The sequence below is a fragment of the Lemur catta genome, chromosome 17, assembly GCF_020740605.2.
Source record: "Lemur catta isolate mLemCat1 chromosome 17, mLemCat1.pri, whole genome shotgun sequence".
NCBI lineage: Eukaryota > Metazoa > Chordata > Mammalia > Primates > Lemuridae > Lemur > Lemur catta.
In genome coordinates, this window is record NC_059144.1 from 35,480,703 (window position 1) to 35,502,699 (window position 21,997).

Sequence of the window (21,997 nt, forward strand, 5' to 3'; positions counted from 1 at the left end):
TACATTTGTTGTATTATATACTTCTATCACATAGTGTCTTTGAACATAAATTGAAAATATAAGTTAAATAAATTGGTTAAGGTATTTCTAAAATGTCTTTGCATTCAGAGTGCAACTCTTTTCTGTCATTTTTTCTTTCTCTTTCCACAGAATATCTTTTCTGTGTAGTTAGGAGAGTTGTTGATATAACATTACCTAAAAATGTGCTCTGCTTTTGTCTCGGATTTTGTTCTAAACCACTGATACCTATTTGGCAAGTTTTAATACTGGCATTTCTTGATCTTACCAGATGGTGTTAATGAAAGTTTTCAGCCAATTACTAGGACTCCTTTTTTCCTCAAGTGTTGGTTAAATGGATTGTTGCCTGGAATGTTCAGGTTGCAGTTGTCCAATTATATCACTAGAAATAATCTTAAAGTTCTTACGTAGAGAAAACTGTCACTACCACCAGCTCTCCAGCTGCAACTATAATAAATGCCTTTAATTGTGAGGCACCTGCCAATTTCAGAGATGTTAAAATGTTAGGGGGAAAAAGGAATCTTAGAATTGAAGATATGTAGTATGTTGAATTTGTTTTGAAATTCATATTTTTATGTCTTTTAATGTTTGGGGTTTTCCCCCCAAAGGTGCCTCGCTTAATCAAAATACTGGATATTTGAATTTATTAAAATAATTATATTTTAGTTTATCATCTGTAGTTTGGAAAAAGGTGATGTGAGGAGGGCTAAGATGGGTGGAAGTATTCAGAAGTTCTGGATGAAAATCAAAGTAAATGCAATTCCTTCACTGGATGGTAATTGAACGAGATGTTGTCTAATCTGTCTTTATGACTATTGAGATTCTTATTCTAAAATAATTTAGCTTTCTATTAGATGGTTTTCCCTTTTCTGATTCCTGACAGTGTAATTTATCAATACTTCCTATTGGTGATTGGAGTACCAATGAGTTTTTTCCTTAATGTAAGATAGGCAACTAAATGCAGATCAGTGTTCTGTTTCTAATTAATTGACTAAATACACTAAGCCAAGTCATTCTGTGAAATGCTGATTGGCATAGTGGGAGGATGGAGCTAAAGAATAGTGCTGTTTTTCTTTCCAGGTTTTATTTGCAAAATAGTATGACCTGATTTTCCTGGAGGCATAGTCTTCTATTTCTAATTGTTGGTTTGCTTGGGGTTTAGTTGGTGAAAAGACCACTATGAATTTTATTTTTAATAAAAAAAATAGTTTTAGAGAAATGGCTTACCTTGCTTCTCTCCCTTCCTTTCCCCTTTTCTTTTTGTTGTTATTTTCTTTTCTTTTTTTTTTTTTTTTTTTGAGACAGAGTCTCACTCTGTTGCCCAGGCTAGAGTGAGTGCCGTGGCGTCAGCCTAGCTCACAGCAACCTCAGACTCCTGGGCTCAAGCGATCCTACTGCCTCAGCCTCCTGAGTAGCTGGGACTACAGGCATGTGCCACCATGCCCGGCTATTTTTTTTTATATATATTTTTAGCTGTCCATATAATTTCTTTCTATTTTTAGTAGAGACGGGGTCTCGCTCTTGCTCAGGCTGGTCTGGAACTCCTGAGCTCCAAGGATCCGCCCACCTCGGCCTCCCAGAGTGCTAGGATTACAGGCATGAGCCACTTTTCTTTTCTTTTTGTTGTTATTGACACAGTACTTGGGGCCTGACTCTTTGGAATTATCAAAATTTAATCAGTCAACTAAATGAGGAATTTTCTAAACTTTATTTTTAGTAGTCCCAGTAGTCATTACCAGGATTCCCTGTATACCTTTGGGGACCAGATTAAACACATGAAGGATAGCCAATGTTTAGGAAGAGGGAAGAGGGATAGGCATAGATACATCTTTTTCTTATTTTTTTCCACATACCCAAATTTAGGTGTCAGGTTATCCAAGATTTGCTTGTCACTTCACCAAAGTGAATGCAATACTCCCAATTTAGTTTTGCCTACACATATAACTTGCTAATAGCTCCAGCCTGGGATTTTAAAGACTATTTAACTACATTAATGGAATGCTATGACTGGGTAAATACAAGTTTTTCACGTTTCATAAAAACATGTCTTTTTCCTAAATTGGGTTGTAATATTCTCTTAAATATTTCATGTGTCTCTCTCTGAGAGAGATCTCTCTAAATTCCAGTGTTAATACTATTTCTGACATGCTATATGAAGTATGTTTTAAAAGTAGAGTATGTAGTATCTCAGTATGCGTATGATTGGACTTTGACAATGAAAAATTGCTTAAATGTGCTGACATCTGAATTGTATTTATAAAGTAACATTTAAGGCTGATTTCTTAAAATGAACTCTAGTTACGAGTGAATAATATGTAACTTCGCTTTAAATGTTGTTTGTATTGATTAAACAATATTTTAAAAAGATACATTAAAGTGAATGGTGTATTTTTGTTTCAGGCCTTAATTGTATTGTGTGATATGATATTAAAGTATTGGAAAACACTAGAGGTGGTCACTACTATACATTTATATCTCCGTTTATGTTTTGTTGTATTTTTATAAAACAAAGGAATACGTTAAATCATGGTCATGGTAAAGCATTCCAAAGGTACAAAACTTATAGTTAAAAAATGATAATCTCTTCTTCCCGAAATCCCCAATTCCAAATAGGTAAATACTGTTAACAATTAGGTGATTATCTTTCTAGACCTTCAAGAGTTTTTTTTTTTTAGTTTATTTAATGCAACATTGTGTCAGGTATTGTTCTAAGCAGTAACAGATAGTAGGGAGTTATCATGAAGATCTAAAAACCCTATGAAGTAAGTAATGATATTATGAGGAATTTAGTCTCAGAGAGGTTAGCTAATTTGTATAGTTAACCCAGTCAGTCTGGCATTAGAGTCTGTGCTCTTAGTCATGCTACCTCTTATGCTTTTACGAATATACTGTTGTTCATGTACTTATATGTAGTATTTTGTTAGTTTTTAGTGTAAAAACTATTAGTGTTTTGGGGGTTGCTTTTTCTTACTTAAAACTATATTTTGATCTTGTTATTTTTTAAATGTCTATGTATGTTTTACCATAATGTATTTAAATTTATTTACCATAAATTATTTTATCCTGATGGACTTAGTTTTTTTTTTTCCCACAGTTTAAAAAGGTTGCAGTGACTGTTTGTAATCCTTGTGTATTTATGTGAGGATTTCTTGTGAGACAGATTCCTAAAAGTGAAATCGTTGGGTCACAGGCATTGCACATTTAAAACTTTGGTAAAACTTCCAAAGTATTCTCCAGAATGGCTAAACAATTTATACACATATCAGTAGTGTATGAGTACTTGTTTTCTGATAACTTTGCCAACAAAAGATGCAATAATCCCTGAAATTTTTGCCAGTGGGGGTAAAAACTAGTAATGCCTTGCTATTGCTACTTGCAGTTCTGTAAAATATCTTATTTCTTAGACATTTGAATTTCTTTTGTCAATGATCTGTTCATAACTTTTGCCCATTTTTCTATTGCATTGCCTGTTTTTGTATTCTAACTTTGTACATTTGCAATATTTTTAAGTTGGTTGTTGAATAATATGTAAATCCACTGTTGAACCACTGTACAGTGGTTCAGAATACAGACCTGAACCAAACAGCCAGACCAAATTCTAGCTTTGCCACTTCTTTGGGAATGTTGCTTAATCTCTGTACCTTAGTTTCTTCATTGGTAAAATGGGGTTAGTGGTGATATACCTCAAGAGGTTATTGTGAGGATTAAATGAATTAGCAATTATGAACAGCATAGAATTGTCTCTCATCCATAGTAAAGGATCTCTAAATGCTAGCTTTTGTAATTATTGCTTTTATCATTTATGCTGCCTTGTTATTAGCATGATTTCAATTTTTAGTCACATGTAAGTTTTTTAGAAAAGTCTTTTGTGTTTTTTGGTCTTACTAAATTAAGATTTTTCTCATTCTAACATTTTTAAAAAGAAAATGTTTTAAATTTTTTCAAAAGCTTGGTTTATATTTACTTTCAGTTATCTGTATGGAATTTCTTTTTGTGTGGTAGGAGGTAAGTTGTCTTAGATTTTTTTACCCAATGGATATCTAATTATCTCTACTGATTTAAAATGTTTTATTAGTCGTATATTAAAATTTCCATGTATGCAGGAATCTGTCTTTAGACTCTCCATTCCATTTCATTATTACATATGTGATCTGTTAGTTCTTGTGTCACTATGCCACTGTTATTAATACAGTTACTATAGTTTCTTTATATATTTTGATAATTTCTTTGGGGAAAATTCCCTCCCCTCCTGTTTCAAAATTTTCATGGCTATTTTGATACTTTTCTAGACTGATTTTAGATTCTGGTCTATTCATAGCATGTTCATAGAGTTATATTCATATTCTATTAGAAAAATCTTGTCAGGTTTTTAAAGGGTTGATATGTTGACAGCGTTGAGTATTCTTATCCAAGAATATATCTTTCCAAAAATTAATAAATGTGGTACCTGCATGTGGAGAAAGAGTCAAACAGTATAGAAGAGCATAAAATGAAAAATAATCTTTCTCCCAGGCTTATTCCCTAAATCTGTAACCACTATTAGTATTTGTGTATATTCTAGAAAATTTCTGTATTTATATGAACGTATATGTAGAACTTACCTTCCTTTTCTTTTATACACACAGAATCATGCTCTAATACTTTTCACTCTTCTGTATCTTCTGTTTTTTTCCACTTTATAGTCTATCATGGAAAACCTTCCTTAAGAAATTCTATTGATCTACTTCATTTATTTTTAAAGGCTTTGTAGTTTATCATTTTATGGAAGTACTGTGATTTTATTTAATCACTCCCTTATTGGTGGTCATTTTGATTATATCATTTTTTGGTTTTGCAAGTATAACCAATACTATACAGAATGTCCTTGTATATTTGTTTTTGTATTCTTGTATGTGTTTATATTCATAAAAATAATTTGTAGGCCAAAGGCTATGGCCATTTCAAATTGATAGACGATTTTAGTTTCCACTTTAAAAATGTTGAACTAACATTATATTCCCACTTTTAGTGTATGCAAATGCATATTTCCCAGCACCAACATTGGATTTTATCAACTGCATTTTGTTTCTGCTATTTAAATTGTTTTGCTATTTTTTAAATCATGAATGAGGTTGAACCTATTTTAATAGTTATTAGTCCTTTGTTTTTGTATTTATTACAACAATAACTACTAACATTTGTTGAGTGCTTACCATGGGCTAGGCTCCGTTCTAAGTGGATTGCATATTCATTTAATGAATTGTTTCCTCACATCATTTGTTCATTTTATTTTATTATTTCAATAGATTAAGGGGGTACAAGTGTTTTTTGTTACCTGGACGAATTGTATAATGCTGAAGTCAGAGTTTTTAGTACACCCCTCTCCAGAATTGTGTATATTGTACCCAATAGGTAAATTTTTATCCCTCATCTTTTCCCTTCCTCCTCTCGTCTTAGTTTCCAGTGTCTATTATACCACTCTGTAACTGTGAATACCCATCATTTAGCTCCCGCTTGTAAGTGAGAACATGCGGTGTTTTTTCCATTCTTGCATTTGCTCATTTAATAGATGACTTTTTTCTTACTAAACTCTGAAGAGTTCATTGTACATTAAGAAAATTACCTTTATTCATAGGTATTGCAGATTTTTTTCCATTTCACCTATTGTCTTTTTTAATGATGTGTGTGTGCATTTTATACACAATTTTACATTTTTATGTGTCAGATGATATTTTATAATTCATCTTGGTCTTTTTAATTTTGGTTAAGCTTATTGCTAAGTACTTATTTAATAGTTTTTAAAAAATTATGAATGGGATCTTTTTTGCTTCTTTAATTTTCTAATTGGTTATTGATCAGGTATAGGTAAGTGTTGGTTTTTGAATACTGGAACTCTGTTGACATCAGTCTTTTAAGACATACTTTTGGATTTTATAGGTAGATAGTAAAGGTTTCTGCACGTTTTTATACTTTCTTAATATTTGTACCTTCTGTTTCTTTTCCTTTGTATTTGCTTAGATCACCAGTACAGTGTTAAAATAGTAGTGCTCATAGCAGGCATTCTTGCCTTGACTTTAATACAAAGCATTCTTGTTTTTTACTTCAGTGAGATTTATTTATGTGTTAATTAGTGTGATAGTAATTTTATTGTTTAGGAGCACTTATTTTGAGGGGAAAGTAGCCTAGTAAGTGGACATTAGCATGAAGGTTAAGACCTAACTTTTACTTCAGTGTATGGTCTTGTGCAAACATTGTATTCTCAACTCTTTCATTTATATAGTGAGGATGATTATTAGCCTATCATGGAAGATTCCTATAAGAAAGTTACTAAACATGTAAAATATTGTAGTTGACTTTTTACAGTGTCATTATCTGAGAGGTTGCCATTTATTGAGTTATTTTCAAGTGCTTATGGATATTTTATACAGGGTCATGAATTCTGAGTTCATGGGAAATTTTTTGTTTTGAATTTTGCTCTATTGCTAATCTTAATGGTAATTTATGTTTCATGGGCATAATATAGAGAAATCTTATTCAAACATTTCATTTCTTTCCTGTCAATACTTACATTTATTATTCAGGAAAATAGAGTTGTTACATAGTGCAGATAAACAAAATGGTTCATCACAAATCCATTTTTGCGATATATCATTCAGATAGCAGTGATTCAGTAATGACTGAGACACAATTTCTGCCTTTTTGAATTCTATATGAGGTTAAATAGCCTTTACTTGTCTTCCCAAGAGATTTATTAATACTAAACCTAGTATTTTAATAGTCTCCAGTTCCTAGCACAATGCCTGGAATATATTGGGTTCTCAATAAATTTTTGCTTAATATACTTGAACTTTAATGTTTATGAAATGTATAGATTCCTATAACTTCTGAATCAGTAGGTATGGGTTAGGGCCTAGGAATCTGCACTATTAACTAGCACTTCTTGTGGTGGTTCTCCATAAGTACAGAGAAAATGTTCTCAATAGAGAACTTCCGTGCATCTCATAGAAAGTCAGTTTGGGGTGAGGGGAAAGTTCATGCCTTACTAATGGAAGCTTCCCTTTTATTTTAGACTTCAGCTTTTGATTTAGGAGGAAGCTGTATATTTAGCACAGTGGGGTGAGCCCTTGGTAGCTACTTAGTAAATATGTGTTCATTACATAACTTGTAATAATTATAGAATTAGCTATTAACTTACTAATCCAGTGCTTTGTTTTAGATTTACAATTTTAAATGTGTTTTTTAAGAAAACTGTTTTTAAACTGAATTGATCTTTTTTCCACCTCCTCAAGATCCTTGTCATGGCTTAAATTCACAGAACATGAAAAAGTTAAGCATTTCAAATGTGACCTAAAATTTTTTTAATGGCCAAAGTATAACTTTTAATTTAAAGTAGCTGGTTATATTCAAAGGTAGCTCGAGATGTGTAAGAACCTTTTTTGTATTGTAATTTTATACGCTCCTTCAAAATATGGACAAATTATGAACCATAAAAACATGATTGCAAGTTTGTAGAATGTACTAGTTTTGGCATTATTTTGGCCAAAAGAGAAGTCATAATAGGAATTTAAGCCATTATGAGGTTTCTATAAAAAATCTTACAGTTAAAAAATCCTATTCAGTAATTAATAGCCTCCTTTCATGGAATTATATAACTGGTACTAAATATTTCATATTGATATGATTTTAAATATTTATTTGGTAATCTTAAGAGATACATTTTTTTTATTGATAGCTAAAGAATTTATCCAGCTCAAAAGAATGGATATTTCATTTCTGAGTTTAAATTAATGATGTTGCTAACCTATGTGAACAAATCACGTGTGTGCATATGTATGTGTTGGGAGTTAGTAACCATAGAGCTGAGAATTGAAGGTAATTGATAAGAGAATTGGAATTAAGAGTCTTCTTATTTATTTAACAAATACTTATAAAGCACTTACTAGATGCCAGATAATAGTTTTAAGTGTTTTACAAATAGTAATTTAATCATTACAACAACCCCATGGAATAAGTATAGTTCTTTCATCTTACAAATAAGGAAACTGAGGCACAGAAAAGTTAAGAGGATTTGCCCAAGGTCACACTGCTCTTGAGTGGCAAAATCAAGATTTGAACCTAGACCTTCTATCCTCTTAACTTACCCTTTGTTAATGCTGCCTTTTGTTTCCCCAAAGCATTGCTGATATGTGTGTAAGTTGCTGATGTGTTTATGTGTATGTCCTAATTATATTTGAGTTTTGGAAAGATGTTGTATTTTGTGCTGTGCATTATATAATTTTTATGGGTTATAATTCATAATGCCATGATGGTTTTTAATTTAAACCACAAACAACTATTAGAAAAGGTGAAGTTGTTGTGGATAATAAACTTGGCAATAATTGTGAGGAAGAAGGCTTTTCCCCCCCAAGTATGTGTGCAATGAATACCAGTTTATAGAATTAAAAATTAGCCATTCATTTATTTATATTTCTTTGTAATTCTAATTGTGTTTCAAATTTGCACTTAAGATCTATTGAAAGTTGGTAATTTAATAGGGATTGCATTGAATCTGTAGATCACTTTGGGTAGTATAGACATTTTAACAATGTTGATTCTTCCGATCCATGAGCATGGTATGGTTTTCCACCTGTTTATGTGCTCTGCGATTTCCTTCCTCAGTGTTTCATAGTTCTCCCTGTAGAGGTCTTTTACCTCGTTAGTTAAATGTATTCCTAGGTACTTCATTTTCTTTGTTGCTATCATGAAGGGTATTGAGTCTTTGATTTGGTTCTCAGTTTGACTGTTATTGGCATATACGAATGCCTCTGATTTGTGGTATTGATTTTGTATCCTGAGACTCTACTGAATTCATTTATCAGTTCCAGGAGTCTCTTGGTTGAATCTTTGGGGTTTTCTAGGTATAATATTGTATCATCTGCAAACAGTGAGAGTTTGATCTCTTCTGTCCCCGTTTGGACACCCTTGATTCTACTCTCTTGTCTGATTGCTCTTGCAAGGTCTTCCAGCACTATGTTGAATAGCAGTGGGGACAGTGGGCAACCTTGTCTGTTCCAGTTCTAAGTGGGAAGGCTTTCAGTTTTTCCCCATTCAGTATGGTGTTGGCTGTGGGTTTGTCATATATGGCTTGTATCATTTTTAGGTAGGCCCCATCTATGCCTATTTTGTTAAGCGTTCTTATCATAAAAGGGTGTTGAATTTTGTCAAATGCTTTTTCTGTGTCTATTGAGAGGATCATATGGTCTTTGTTTTTGCTTCTATTTATGTGGTGTATTACATTGACAGATTTGCGTATGTTGAACCATCCCTGAGTCTCTGCGATGAAACCCACTTGGTCATGATGGATTATCTTCTTGATAAGCACCTGGATTCGATTTGCTAGGATTTTATTGAGAATTTTCGCATCTATATTCATGAGGGATATTGGTCCGTAGTTTTCTGTTTTTGTTGCGTCCTTTCCTGGTTTTGGTATTAGGATTATGTTGGCTTCATAAAATGTATTGGGGAGAATTCCATCTTTCTCAATGTTGTGGAATAACTTTTGCAGGATAGGCACCAGTTCTTTGTAGGTGTGGTAAAATTCGAGTGTGAAGCCATCTGGTCCTGGGCTTTTCTTTTTGGGGAGGTTTTTTATTGCTGTTTTGATTTCAGTTCTTGATATTGGTCTGTTCAGGAATTCTATTTCTTCCTGGTTGAGCCTAGGGAGGTTGTGTGTTTCTAAAAATTTGTCCATTTCCTCCACATTTTCCAATTTGTGTGCATAAAGGTTTTGGTAGAATTCATAGATAATCTCTTGTATCTCTGTGGCATCAGTTGTAATTTCTCCTTTCATGTTCCTGATGGAGGTTATTAGAGATTTTTCTTTTCTGGTCTTAGTCTAGCCAAAGGCGTGTCGATTTTGTTTATCTTTTCAAAGAACCAACTTTTTGTTTTATTAATCTCCTATATAGTTTTCCTGTTGTCTACTTCATTTAGTTCTGATCTGATCTTATTAATTTCACTCCTTCTGCCAGGTTTGGCATCATTCTGTTCTTCTTTCTCCAGCTCTTTGAGTCTATTCATTAGGTTGTCTATTTGTAAATTTTCTGTCTTTTTGATATAGGCATTTATGGAAGTAAACTTTCCTCTCAGTACTGCTTTAGCTGTGTCCCACAGATTTCGATAACTTGTGTCTCCTTTGTCATTTAGTTCAAAGAATCTTTTGATTTCCATCTTGATTTCCTCATTTATGAAATGATCGTTCAGGAGAAGGTTGTTTAGCTTCCACGACTTTGAGTAGAAATGAGAATTTCTCTTAGGGTTGATTTCTACTTTTATTCCACTGTGATCTGAGAAGATGCATGGTATAATTTCTATTTTTTTAAATTTTTTAAGACATGCTTTGTGTCCTAGGATATGGTCAATCTTAGAGAATGTCCCATGAGCTGATGAGAAGAACATACATTCAGTGGAGTTTGGATAGAATGTCCTGAAAATGTCAGTCAGGCCCATTTGTTCTAGCGTTCTGTTTAAGTCCATTATTTCTTTGTTTATTTTCTGTTTGGAGGATCTGTCCTATGCTGTCAGCAGGGTGTTGAAGTCTTTGGCTATTATGGTGTTGCTGCTTATCATTTGGTTTAGATCAAGTAGGGTTTGCTTTGTGAATCTGGGTGCACCTAAGTTGGGTGCATACATATTAAGTATAGTTATGTCTTCTTGTTGAACTGTACCCTTCACCATTATATAGTGACCATCTTTGTCTTTCATTACTTTTGTTGATTTAAAAACTAAGTTCTCTGAAGTTAAAACCGCCATGCCAACCTTCTTTTGGCTTCTGTTTGCTTGAACTATCAATTTCCACCCTGCTCTTTTTGATCCACCCTGGTTGGGCCTGTTAGCCCACAGTGGTTTCCAGGTTAGAGTCCCCTATTTAGTGTTCCCCTCCGTCAATGGACCCGCTGAGTGGCAGAGGCAGTTTACCTGTTTCCTAACTGCCTCCAGCGGTGGTAGCCCAGACCAGTCCCTCCCCAGCCCAGTGCAGTCCTGGCACAGAGCTCAGGGAGTTCAAGATGCTTCCCGCTATTGTCTGCTCTCCACAGAGCCCCACGTCTCCCGTGGTGATTTTGCACCGACTTCAGGCAGATCCTTGTCTGAGTGGGTGTGGAGGTCAGTGGGGAAGCAAGACGTTCTCCTGTGGATCTGATCCCACCTCACTTGCTGGCCAGGCGGGCGCAGCCGTCCCGCACTCTGTTCTCTACTGTTTGTCTCATACTCTCCAGATATCGCCATCTTATCTCCACTTCACCTTTTTTCCCCCCTGCTTTTTGTGTCCCACACTGATTCTCCGCCGACTCACAGCACTGTTCTTGCTGGGGAGTGATCCACTCGTGTAGCAGACTGAGATCTACGCCTCCCTCTCTGGGAGCAGGAATCTCAGGAGGTTACCTCCACTCCGCCATTTTTCCTCTCCTCTAGTCAGGCAGTTTTGTTGTCTGAATATCATAGAATGTACTTAACAAACAAAGATGGTATAGCCTACTGCACACCAAAGCTATATTGTATAGCCTATTGCTTCTAAGCTACAAACCTGTACAGCATGTTATTGTACTGAATATTGTATTATAGAAAATTGTATATTTGTGTAACTAAACATAGAAAAGGTACAGTAAAAATACAGTATAAAATATAAAAAACTGGTACCCCTGTATGGAGCACTTAACATGAATGGAGCTTACAGGACTAGAAGTTGCTCTGGGTGAGTCAGTGAATGAGTGGTGAGTAAATGTGAAAGCCTAGGACATTATTATACAGTGTAGACTTTACAAACACTGTACCCTTAGGCTACACTAAATTTATTTTTAAAAAGTAATTATGCTGTGACATTATGACAGTTACTAATATGACGTCACTAGGTGATAGGAATTTCTCAGCTTCATTGTAATCTTATGTTATATATGTGGTACATCATTGACTGAAATGTCATTATGTGGCACATCACTCTAGTGTGCATGCTGTCCTGGAGTGTATTTTCTTTGTGGAATTTGCCATCCAATAGCAGAAGTATAAAACATTTTCTGTGAGTAGAAAATTAAATCAGAAAAAGTATACTTTGTTCTTTTACTTTCAGTGCCATTTAGACTTGAGTGAAGTTAAAAAAAAAAGGAGCAGTTGGTAGAATTGGCTTAGTTTTTAGGTTTTCAGATTCTTAGTCTCAGTTTCCTGATTTATGACTATGTTCATTGCTCATCCAAACATGTTTAATTTACCTCATCTGTAAAATTGTAGATTGCAAACTTTCTATAATGTGACTACTTTTCTAATGAATGTATTTATGATTGCACCATTGCACTGTGCTCTGGGTGTCAGAGTGAGACTTTTTCTCAAAAAAAATGTATTTAAAACAAAATTATGCATGATAAAGGAAAAAATTGCTAACTTCTTTTTTTTTTTTTTTTTTTGAAACAGAGTCTCGCTCTGTTGCCCGGGCTAGAGTGAGTGCCGTGGCATCAGCCTAGCTCACAGCAACCTCAGACTCCTGGGCTCAAGCGATCCTACTGCCTCAGCCTCCCTAGTAGCTGGGACTACAGGCATGCGCCACCATGCCCGGCTAATTTTTTGTATATATATATTTTAGTTGGCCAGATAATTTCTTTCTATTTTTTTAGTAGAGACGGGGTCTCGCTCTTGCTCAGGCTGGTCTCGAACTCCTGACCTCGAGTGATCCACCCGCCTCGGCCTCCCAGAGCTAGGATTACAGGCGTGAGCCACCGCGCCCGGCCAAAATTGCTAACTTCTATTTTCAAATTTCTTGTGCTTTAGTAGATGAACCAAAAGTAGGAATTAAATAGTTGGAGGTTTTTTTTTTTTTTTTTTTTTGCTTGATAAACAGAAAATTCAGGATATTTGATAGTAAACATTTGAGGCATATCTAAGGAAATGCTCCTCAGTTTTCTGTTCTTGCTATTTTGGAGGGGAGAGCTTTTGAGGATATAATTTCTGTGATGTCATGAGCAATACTAAGCATTAAAAAAATTTATGGTAAATATATGATAGCAAAATGAGTCCAAATTGCAATGGGAAAAAAATGTAGGGATAAGAAAAAAATCCATAGCAGCTCTGGAAAACAGGAAAGGCTGTAGTCAGTATACCAGAAAATTATCAGGCTTTCTAGAAAGATAAAAGGCTGAAAAGATTAGGTTACTGGAAACCATTAATACTGAACAGTTTGAAATGCACATGAGGAAAACTATCTGGTTTCTGAATAGAAAAGTAGACTTATTTAACAATTTCAGAACTTCACCTACATTAAGACGATAAGGCTAGGAGCATAGAAATGGCTCTGTGAGCAATATGAGGGTAATTAGAAGACTCTGAAATCAGTGAATTTTGAAGAAAAATCTGTCTGCTGCTCTCTCCTCTTTACCACACTAAGGGCAAAGCCTACCCACAAAGACTCGTAGCCTTCCATTATGGGCTTGATGGGGATGGGGGAGACTCTTGAGGGAAATAAAGCAATGACCTGCGTCAGCCATCTTTGAAAAGATGAAGACAATGAAGAAACAAGAGATATTTGAGGAAAATTAACAGGACAAAAGACAGGACTCATACTAAAACATGCAAACCAAATAACTCAGAAATCAAATAATTAATATAGAAAATAATAGCAAGCTGAAAATTCCTAGTTAGAATTGAGAAGACATTGTATTGAGAAAGGAATAATGAAAAAAAGTTCTTGACAATGAAAAATATAATTGCCAAGATATCAGAATATAGAAGGTGCTAGAATTCAAAGTGCTAAATTTATTCCAAAGCTGTTGTCAGAACATTTGCTGACCTAGAGATTTGCAGTTAGGGGTCACATGGGTTTGAGGAGAGAGATCTTTGGGTCTCCACTATATGAGGAGTTAGAATTGAGACTCCTGTATTAGAAAAACACATTCAAAGTGTTTTTTTATATTATCTTACTCAATAGTTAACACAGAAGACTTGTGCGACCCCAGAATATCTGAGGATGTCTTCCCACCAGCAAGAAAGTAATCAATCAGTTCTGCAGAGGATATCAGTTGGGTTGTCCTGTAATTCAATTCTGACATTATCTACCTGGAGATAGCATCAGATCCCACAGGTTGAGGGCTCAGTCCTACAAAGCTGCCCTCTATTTCTGATGCCCATCACAAGCCCCAGGTTATTTTTACCTGTGCTTCTGCTGTAAATTGGGGATCCCATGTCCCCCTCCTTGGGTTTGATTAATTTGCTAGAGTGGCTCACAGAACTCAGGGAAACACCTTTATTAGTGTATTATAAAGGATACTACAAAGGATACAGATGAACCAGATGGATAGGGCAGGGTATGGAGAAGAGGCACAGAGTTGCCATGCCCTGTCCAGGTGCATCACCCTTTAAGAACCGCTATGTGTTCAGCTATCCAGAAGCTGTCCATACCCCATCTTCTTGGGCCTTTTATGAAGATTTCACTGGATCGGCGTGATTGAAGCGTGGACAACTGTTTAGAAATGTGACTGGACAAAAAGGGTCTCATCTAATCCTAGTAGACTGAGTGGGAAAACCCAGCAAGGCCTATCTTTTCAGATTCTTCTTGATCTGTCTGTATAGCATTCCTTTCACCAGGGTATGGAGAAAAACCTTTTCTGAAATGGGAGAGAATTTCTTTATGGCTAGTTCCAGGATGGAGAAGTGGGAAAGATTCCTGCCTTGGGGAGAAAAAGGAGCAGGTGAAAGGTGGGCAGGAGAAAAGGGGAGAGAGATTCGGTTTTCTGAGGCCTAAAGTGCCCCCAAATTATAACAAGGGCTGTGGGAGTTCTAAGCCAGTAACTGGCTGAAAACATATATATCTCATAATAAATATATCACACCTGCATAAAGCCAAGATTCTTCAAGATAAGGCTTCAGTGAAAGGGAGCCTAGAAAATTAAATTTTCCTGCCATTAGGGAGATATCATCAGAGAAGTTTTCTTCTCTTGGCCTCTGGGTGTGAGGATGAAAAGTCACCACCAAAAATTTGTGACCATTAGCCTGCCTTCATGAGGGTATAGGATTGTAATTTATACCACCTGCCTAGTTGAAGAAACTGTAGACAGAGAAAATTATTTAAAAATAGTCAAATAAATGTTGGTAGTGCTACAAAGTACCTAACAGAAACAAAAGTTAATGCTCTTTAGAGGGATGCTCCCTCAAGGTCTGCTTGTTGATAGAGCTTAAATGAAATGCTGTCATATTCCAGGTTTACAAAAATATGAGAAAATCAGCAATCATGAGCAAGGGTAAGCAGGAAAAACAAACAGCAGAATTAGACCTGTGTGAATGTCAGATATTGAAATTAGGAAGTGAGAGTATGAAATTACATATGGGTAAAATGTTCAAAGAGTTAGAAGGGGGAATTGAAAATATGAACAAGGAGCAAAATACTGTCAAATAACAGGAAGATTTGAAAAAGAATCTAAGAGAACTTATAGCAATTAAAAGTATAATACTTGAAGTTGAAAAACATTGAATAGGTTAAGAATGACTGAGAATTTTCCAAAATTAAAAGATGTGAATCATTAGACTTAAGAAGTATGATGAATCCAGAGGAATAAAAATAATTGGATAATACTAAAAACTAAGAGAAACTTAAAAGCAGCCAGAAACAGATTATCTACAAAGCTGTAGATACTAGGCTGGTAACAGACTTCTAAACTATAGCAGTGAATGGTAGAGGTCATAGGACTAAGGTTGTCAAATACTAAGAGAAAACAAATGTCATTCTAGAAATAGTAAATAGCAAAATCATTCAAAAACAAGGATTTTGAAATAGATTTTCAGAAAAACATGAGATTTTTAAATAAAAGTCTGACTACACTGTGTTGCTGAGCATGTGGAACAGTGAGAACTTAGCTGGCAGAAATATAAACAACTGCTTTCAAGAGTAATTTGGCAATATCTAGTAAGTTTGAATGGGCATTTCTCCACTGACCCAGGAATTTTACTTGTGTTTATATATGTATACCTGTATATATCTGTTTTGACCATAATGTACTGAAATCAAATTTTCAGGAGACAAAATTTACCCTTTGTATTATACATGCAGTCTGTTTTGATCTATCCATGTGCCTTGTTGCTTCTTTCCTTTTTCCATTTTCTCTTTACTCCTCACTACTCTCACTTTTTTTAAAAAGCTGTTTATGACCCTCATCCACTAGTGTGATTTATTGATGGGTTATGAAGTACAGTTTAAAAAACACTGCCTTAAAGAAACTCGGTGGGTAGGGATATTCATAGCAATATTGTTTGTAAGAGTGAAAAATTGGAAGCCATTGGAAGCCCTAACAAATGGAAAATGTATAAATGAACCGTGGTATATTCATGTAAGGACTTCAGAAATCATAATAAATCAGTGAATTATGATGCCCACATTCAATGAATACACTTACAGATATAATGTCTGTAGAAGGCAAGTTGCAGAATATATAAAGTATGATACGTATATGAGGTTTAAAAATGCAAAGTAGTACTATATATAGTTTTATGGGTGTATACATATATAAAGACTTACAAAAAAATCCATGGAAATTAGAAACACCAAATAGATTATCTCTGGGAGGAAAGGGAAAATATTTCTGTTATCTAGATAATGTTTTGTTCCTTAAGCTGGGTGATGGATACGTTGGTATTTATAAATAATATCTTCTATTCCTTTGTATATTTAAATATTTTACAATAAATTTTAAAAAATGGAGGTAGCAATAATGACAGTCAAATTGAGATTTCTCTCAGAAAGTAGAGCAGAAAGAGTTGAACATTATGAGAGAGAAATTTGAGACTTACAGATCCAGTGCATCAGTGTGTGTGAAATAGGAATTTCAGAAGCAAAAAAAAAGTATAGCATGCCTAGTAGAAGCAGTAGATAATAAAATAGTAAGATAAAATTTTCCTGAGCTGAAAAAAAGCCTTATAAGACATACTAAAGTCAAATTTCTGGTTAAATCAAATATTTAGTAAAACTTTTGAGTTTCAAGGATCAAAAGAAAATCAAGGCAGAGCAAACATGCCTACTCTAAAAAAGAATCAGATTGGCATTTGATTTTTCTTATGCAGTACTAGAATGAATAATAGTGGAAAAATTCCTAAAGAATTCTGAGATAGAAGTATTATTACTCTAGAGTTCTGTGCACAGCATAGCTGTGCTTTAAATATGAAGGCAAAATATGTTCTTTTTAAAGGACTGAAGTGTAACACTTAAAGATTTAAATAAGTGACTATATTGTTTGGAGGTTCTTAAGCAAAATGAATCAGAATAGAGAATTCTAGACCAAAAAAAAAAAAATAGGTATATATTAAACATTGACAAACAAAAGCAAGCAATAAACCAAAACCCAATTAGTGAAACTTAAAGGTTAAATATGAAGAATTGTTAATAATGTACTTTGAAGTATAATATAACTTTAGACAAAATATTCCTAATAAAATGGAAGACATAAAAGAAAATGACAACTGGGAAATAAAATTCTAGATGATTTAATACAACTTGTGCTATAGCAAGTGGGGGTTGGGTGAAGGGAGAAAGTGAAAGAATACTGTGGATAATATGCTATGCAAAGAATTTCTAGCATAGAGTTGCAAGAGTGGATACTTGATAGTTCTGGATACTTTTGAAGAAATATAAACTGAAATACGTGGTGAAAATTTGAGGAGACTTTTATTAAAAGAAGGTAAATGATCAACTCTCCCAGCCTTCCCTGTATCTGTTTGAAAGAACTAAAAATGTATTTACAAATAGAAAAATCCGGTTAACAGCATTGGGTAGTAAGAAAGGGTGACGCTGATATAGCAAATTTGAGGACTATAGAAAATAGATGGAATGAGAGGGGCAGAGAAACAAGAACAGAAAACCACAACTGAAAGTGAAAAGTTCTTGAGGATTTCAAGAAACTCTATTCCTGTTAACAGTTTCAAAGAATTGGAAGGGAAAAGGGTTGGTTAATTAATTTAAAAACTGCTGTAGCAGCTGGGCTGTCCCCTTCCTCATTCATGCTGAATGATTGTCAGCAAGGGTATTTGTCTCAAGGATACAGGCATGGCTTCTGTTCTGCAGATGATTCTGGAGAAGGCTTCTATGTGTGTTGGGGTTGGGAAGAGTAGAAGAGCAGTGCGTGAGAACTCTACCAAGAACACACAGAAAAAGGAAAGGAAAGATGGTTCCACCTGTGTGTAATATACGAAAACATATTACCCCAAAAGTAAAGCTTTCCTTATGTTGGCAATCTTGGGGTACCATCCCACAGTCTGCTTTATGACCACATGCTCTAAATTAAAACATGCCTCTTGGTATGTTCCATCTACTCACATTGATCCTGAAATCAGCTCTCCTATTCAGGGAAGAGGCCTTCACAGGGGGAGAGACCTATAGATCTATAAGAGAAACCCAGGCCAGTTAGTTTTGGAACAGCATTCACAAATTTGGCCATCAAAGATCACCAGAAAACCAACAATACAAAATAGAAATGAACGTAAGGGAAGAACTGATCTTTGGAATATGGGAATGATGCAAGAAATACATGGAACTTAAGTCTAATTTGTATCCACAGAGAGATTTAAGAGGATGAAATAGCTAAAAAAACCCAAATCAGACTATTCTGAAAGAAGCAATATGTAGAGATCTCAGAAACAAAAAATCTGTTGGTTAAAATAAAAAAAATGAAGGACTGAAACTGAATTAATGATTTAATAGTGAAGTTGAGGAAACGTTATAGAACATAAAGATAAAAAGATGGAGATAGAAAATATGAGCAAATGTTTAAGTGACATTTGGGCATGGAACCAGGAATTTCAATCTTCAGAGGAGATAGGAGGAGGGGAGAAAATGTAGAGCACAGTACCTAGATGCCATGGAGTTGTATATAAATATTTAAAAAGATGAGCACCATTGATATATATGCCTGTGGAAAGATTGTCAAAATACATGAAGAAGCAAGTTGTGAGAACAGTATGTGTAGTGATCAAAATGCATGTTCAAATGTGGAAGAGAGAAATTGAAAGGACATGAAATAGTAATGGCTACATTTTGAAGAAAGGGTGGAAGAATGAGAGAGGAATTCTTTTCTTAACGTATAATGTTTTATAAGGAGCATATTTTAATTTAAAAAATAAAGAACTAAAAGTTACATTGTAGAGGAAGGGAGGAGGGCAACCTGTGAGGGTAGCAGTAGTTACCTAAACCACTTTAATTTAACTTACACGTAGTCTCAAGCCTATAGTTTTCTTTATAACATGTACTTTTCTGTTACTTCTTAGCAACTATCTCCGTCCTTTACTATTCCTAGATGCTCACAGAAGCGTATTTTCATATGTCTCTGAACCTTTTTTGCCCAGAGTGTGGGGGTGGGGATGGCTATTAATTTCCTCATTGCATATGGATTTTATGAGAGATGATATGAATGTGGGCAATACCTTAAATATCTTTACATTCTACGTATTGCTTTATTAATAGAGGAATAGTATCAATCCAGCATCTTTTGTGGAACGAGTTAGCATATAAATGAATTAAAATAATGAGTGGTAAAGAGAAAAACAAGGAGAATGACATATTCAAGATTCAGAGGTGTTAGCCTGGTGGGTTTTTGTTTTGGGTTGAGAGTAGCAATTGCTCAATATCAGAATAGTAACATGTGATATAATCACAGAGGTGTGAACTGGTGTTCTGGACCACTTGAAAGACCCTATCCTTTTTGTGAGGAGATGGATATGATCCTTGGTTTCAATATGCCGCATCTACTATAAACTTCTGAACCCTCCACCATCATTCAGGAAGCATCTCTAATGGTTGAAGAAGTGGTGGAAGATGGCATGGGAGCGAGTGCCTGAGGATCCTTGCCTGGACAAGTTATGGAAAGAAAATCTTACAGGTATTCTTCTTATATAGTTTACTTGGTTGCTGTGTTTTCATTGGATAACATAGTTCTTTTTCTGGAAGGAGGGGGTAATGGTGGGGATGGGGAATGGCAGATGGGAAGATTGCGGTGGAGCAGTGGTCTTGTTTTTCAAGGCTAATAGAAGAATTAGGAAAAATATAGCATCTTTCTGTCTTCTTTATTTTTGTGTTAATGCACAACTTTTGCTGTCATCTTAATAAAGAAGATGTATTAGAGTCCTTGAATTATAGACTCATTGATATGGTGATACGATTCACCAGGAACATTTAGGTACACAGCATGCTGACATAATAGTATTAGCTATCAATAACTCTTATAAACCAATGGAAAGTGTTGAGACTTGTGGATTGTATTAAATTTCAAATATTTTGAATATATGCTTAAAAATCTTATTTGTAATTGTTGATTCTCTTCTTTGGTTATGTTAATTGGCTATTTAACCATTTGGCACTCTGATTTATTTCTCAGGCATGAAGATTTTATTTAACACTGTTTTGCATTTTAATTAAGTAGTTAATTAACTGGAGCTCCTTAAGTCTTAAGTTCTTGAGTTTTCTCTAGAATACCAGAAACTTAGGTGCCAAGAACTCAGAGAATAGCTTCCAAGATAGCTCGAGTCCCATTGCAGCTTAAAAATATTGCAGAAGGATTTTTTTTGCAAACCATATGTCAGGGAATTTCTTAGAGGTTCTAGAAATTCTGTTATATGAGGTTTTAGAAATGGTATCTTTGGTTATATTGATAACTGATAATCCTGTTGTGCTTTTTAAGTGATAACATAAGTATGCTTGAGTGTGTGGGGGAAGTTGTTTTTGGAAACTTATAGCAGTTGGAACTTACACCTGTAATAACTGTATTAGGTGGAAGTAATAACATAAAATTGACCTAGGTAAAGTAAGTGAAATGAAAGCATATCTTGGTAGTTTTTTTTTCTTTTTTGTTTTAATGAAAATAAGAAATGTTGCTCTCAAGAGGGAATTTTGTATTATTTTCTCTTCTTCTTTCTTTTTTTTTCTAGCTTGGTCACTAGGAAAAGAGCCCTTTATCTCGTCTTGTCTTCCAGTCCATTTTGAATCAAGAAAGACCCCTTGAAGACTCCTTTGAGAAGAGTCTGTTTTGAAGAAGGAAAAAGAAATACTGTTTGAGAGAAGGCAAACAGATAAAAAGGGTGATAGAAACGTGTATCTTGTTGTATCTATAACACTGAGAGACCTTCTAGAGTGAACATAGAGAACTGAAGAGTAGTAAATTAAGGAATGACCGAATCTTGTGGGTCTTGATGGAAAAATGCTGATCGTCTTCTAATGTGGAAAAACAGTTGGTGCTTCAGTCCTAGGACTTTTTGTCTTTGCTGTGTGCAGTTATCATAAACCCTTCTCACATTCAGAACTACCCCTTTGTCCTTTGTGAATGATGGCACTCTTGCTTCTATTTCAGCAGTGCCTCCAAGGATGAATGAAAATATCTAGCATCTGCCAAAACCTAAAAAATACAGTCCATTTGTTTATCGCTAGAGCTTTGTAAGGTACTTCTCTTGGATTTTAAAATTCTTTAGTACTTGAAACCAACCACTGTGGGATTTTATCAAAACTATTAGTTTTTCAGCCTGAAGTATGGTGATTTCTATCTATGTTGTTATCAGTTTTATCCATTGTGATATCCATAAACAGCTTGATGGAACTGAAATTTTATATTTTACACTTAAATAACTATGGTATTTATGGTGTGTAATTAATGTATGATTTTCTGTTTTCCTTGAGATTTTAACAGACCTTATATTACTGTATATGTCAAAATAAAAATTTTAAAATAGTAAATATGTTGTAATATCAAGGATATTGATTTTATGTTGATTTTTCTACTAAATGTTGAATTTGGTCTTGGTATAAACCCTGATCCTAAATGACAAATTAATCTTAACTTTTGAAAATTAAGAGTTCATCTGTGTTATATAAAAAGCATCTTATGAATTGGTTTGTGTGGGTGCTTTTTAAAATTTTTATTTTTAATTTTGTTCAGTATGTTATCATACTCTCAGACAACTTTTCTTTGGAAGACGAGAAGACGACTTTATTTTCAACTAGTAATTGTTTCAG

General features: G+C 34.5%; 1 protein-coding gene across 1 annotated transcript in view; it reads left to right on the forward strand.

The window, feature by feature from the left end:
- The window catches only part of LOC123622261, a 40,156-nt gene extending 18,589 nt beyond the window's left edge, over nt 1-21,567 (forward strand). Inside the window, exons 5-6 of the mRNA XM_045528437.1 lie at nt 19,777-19,874; nt 20,920-21,567. Coding sequence (XP_045384393.1) covers nt 19,777-19,796 — 20 coding nt within the window. The 3' untranslated portion in view covers nt 19,797-19,874; nt 20,920-21,567. The remainder of the gene's footprint in view (nt 1-19,776; nt 19,875-20,919) is intronic.
- Nucleotides 21,568-21,997: the final 430 nt, after the last annotated feature.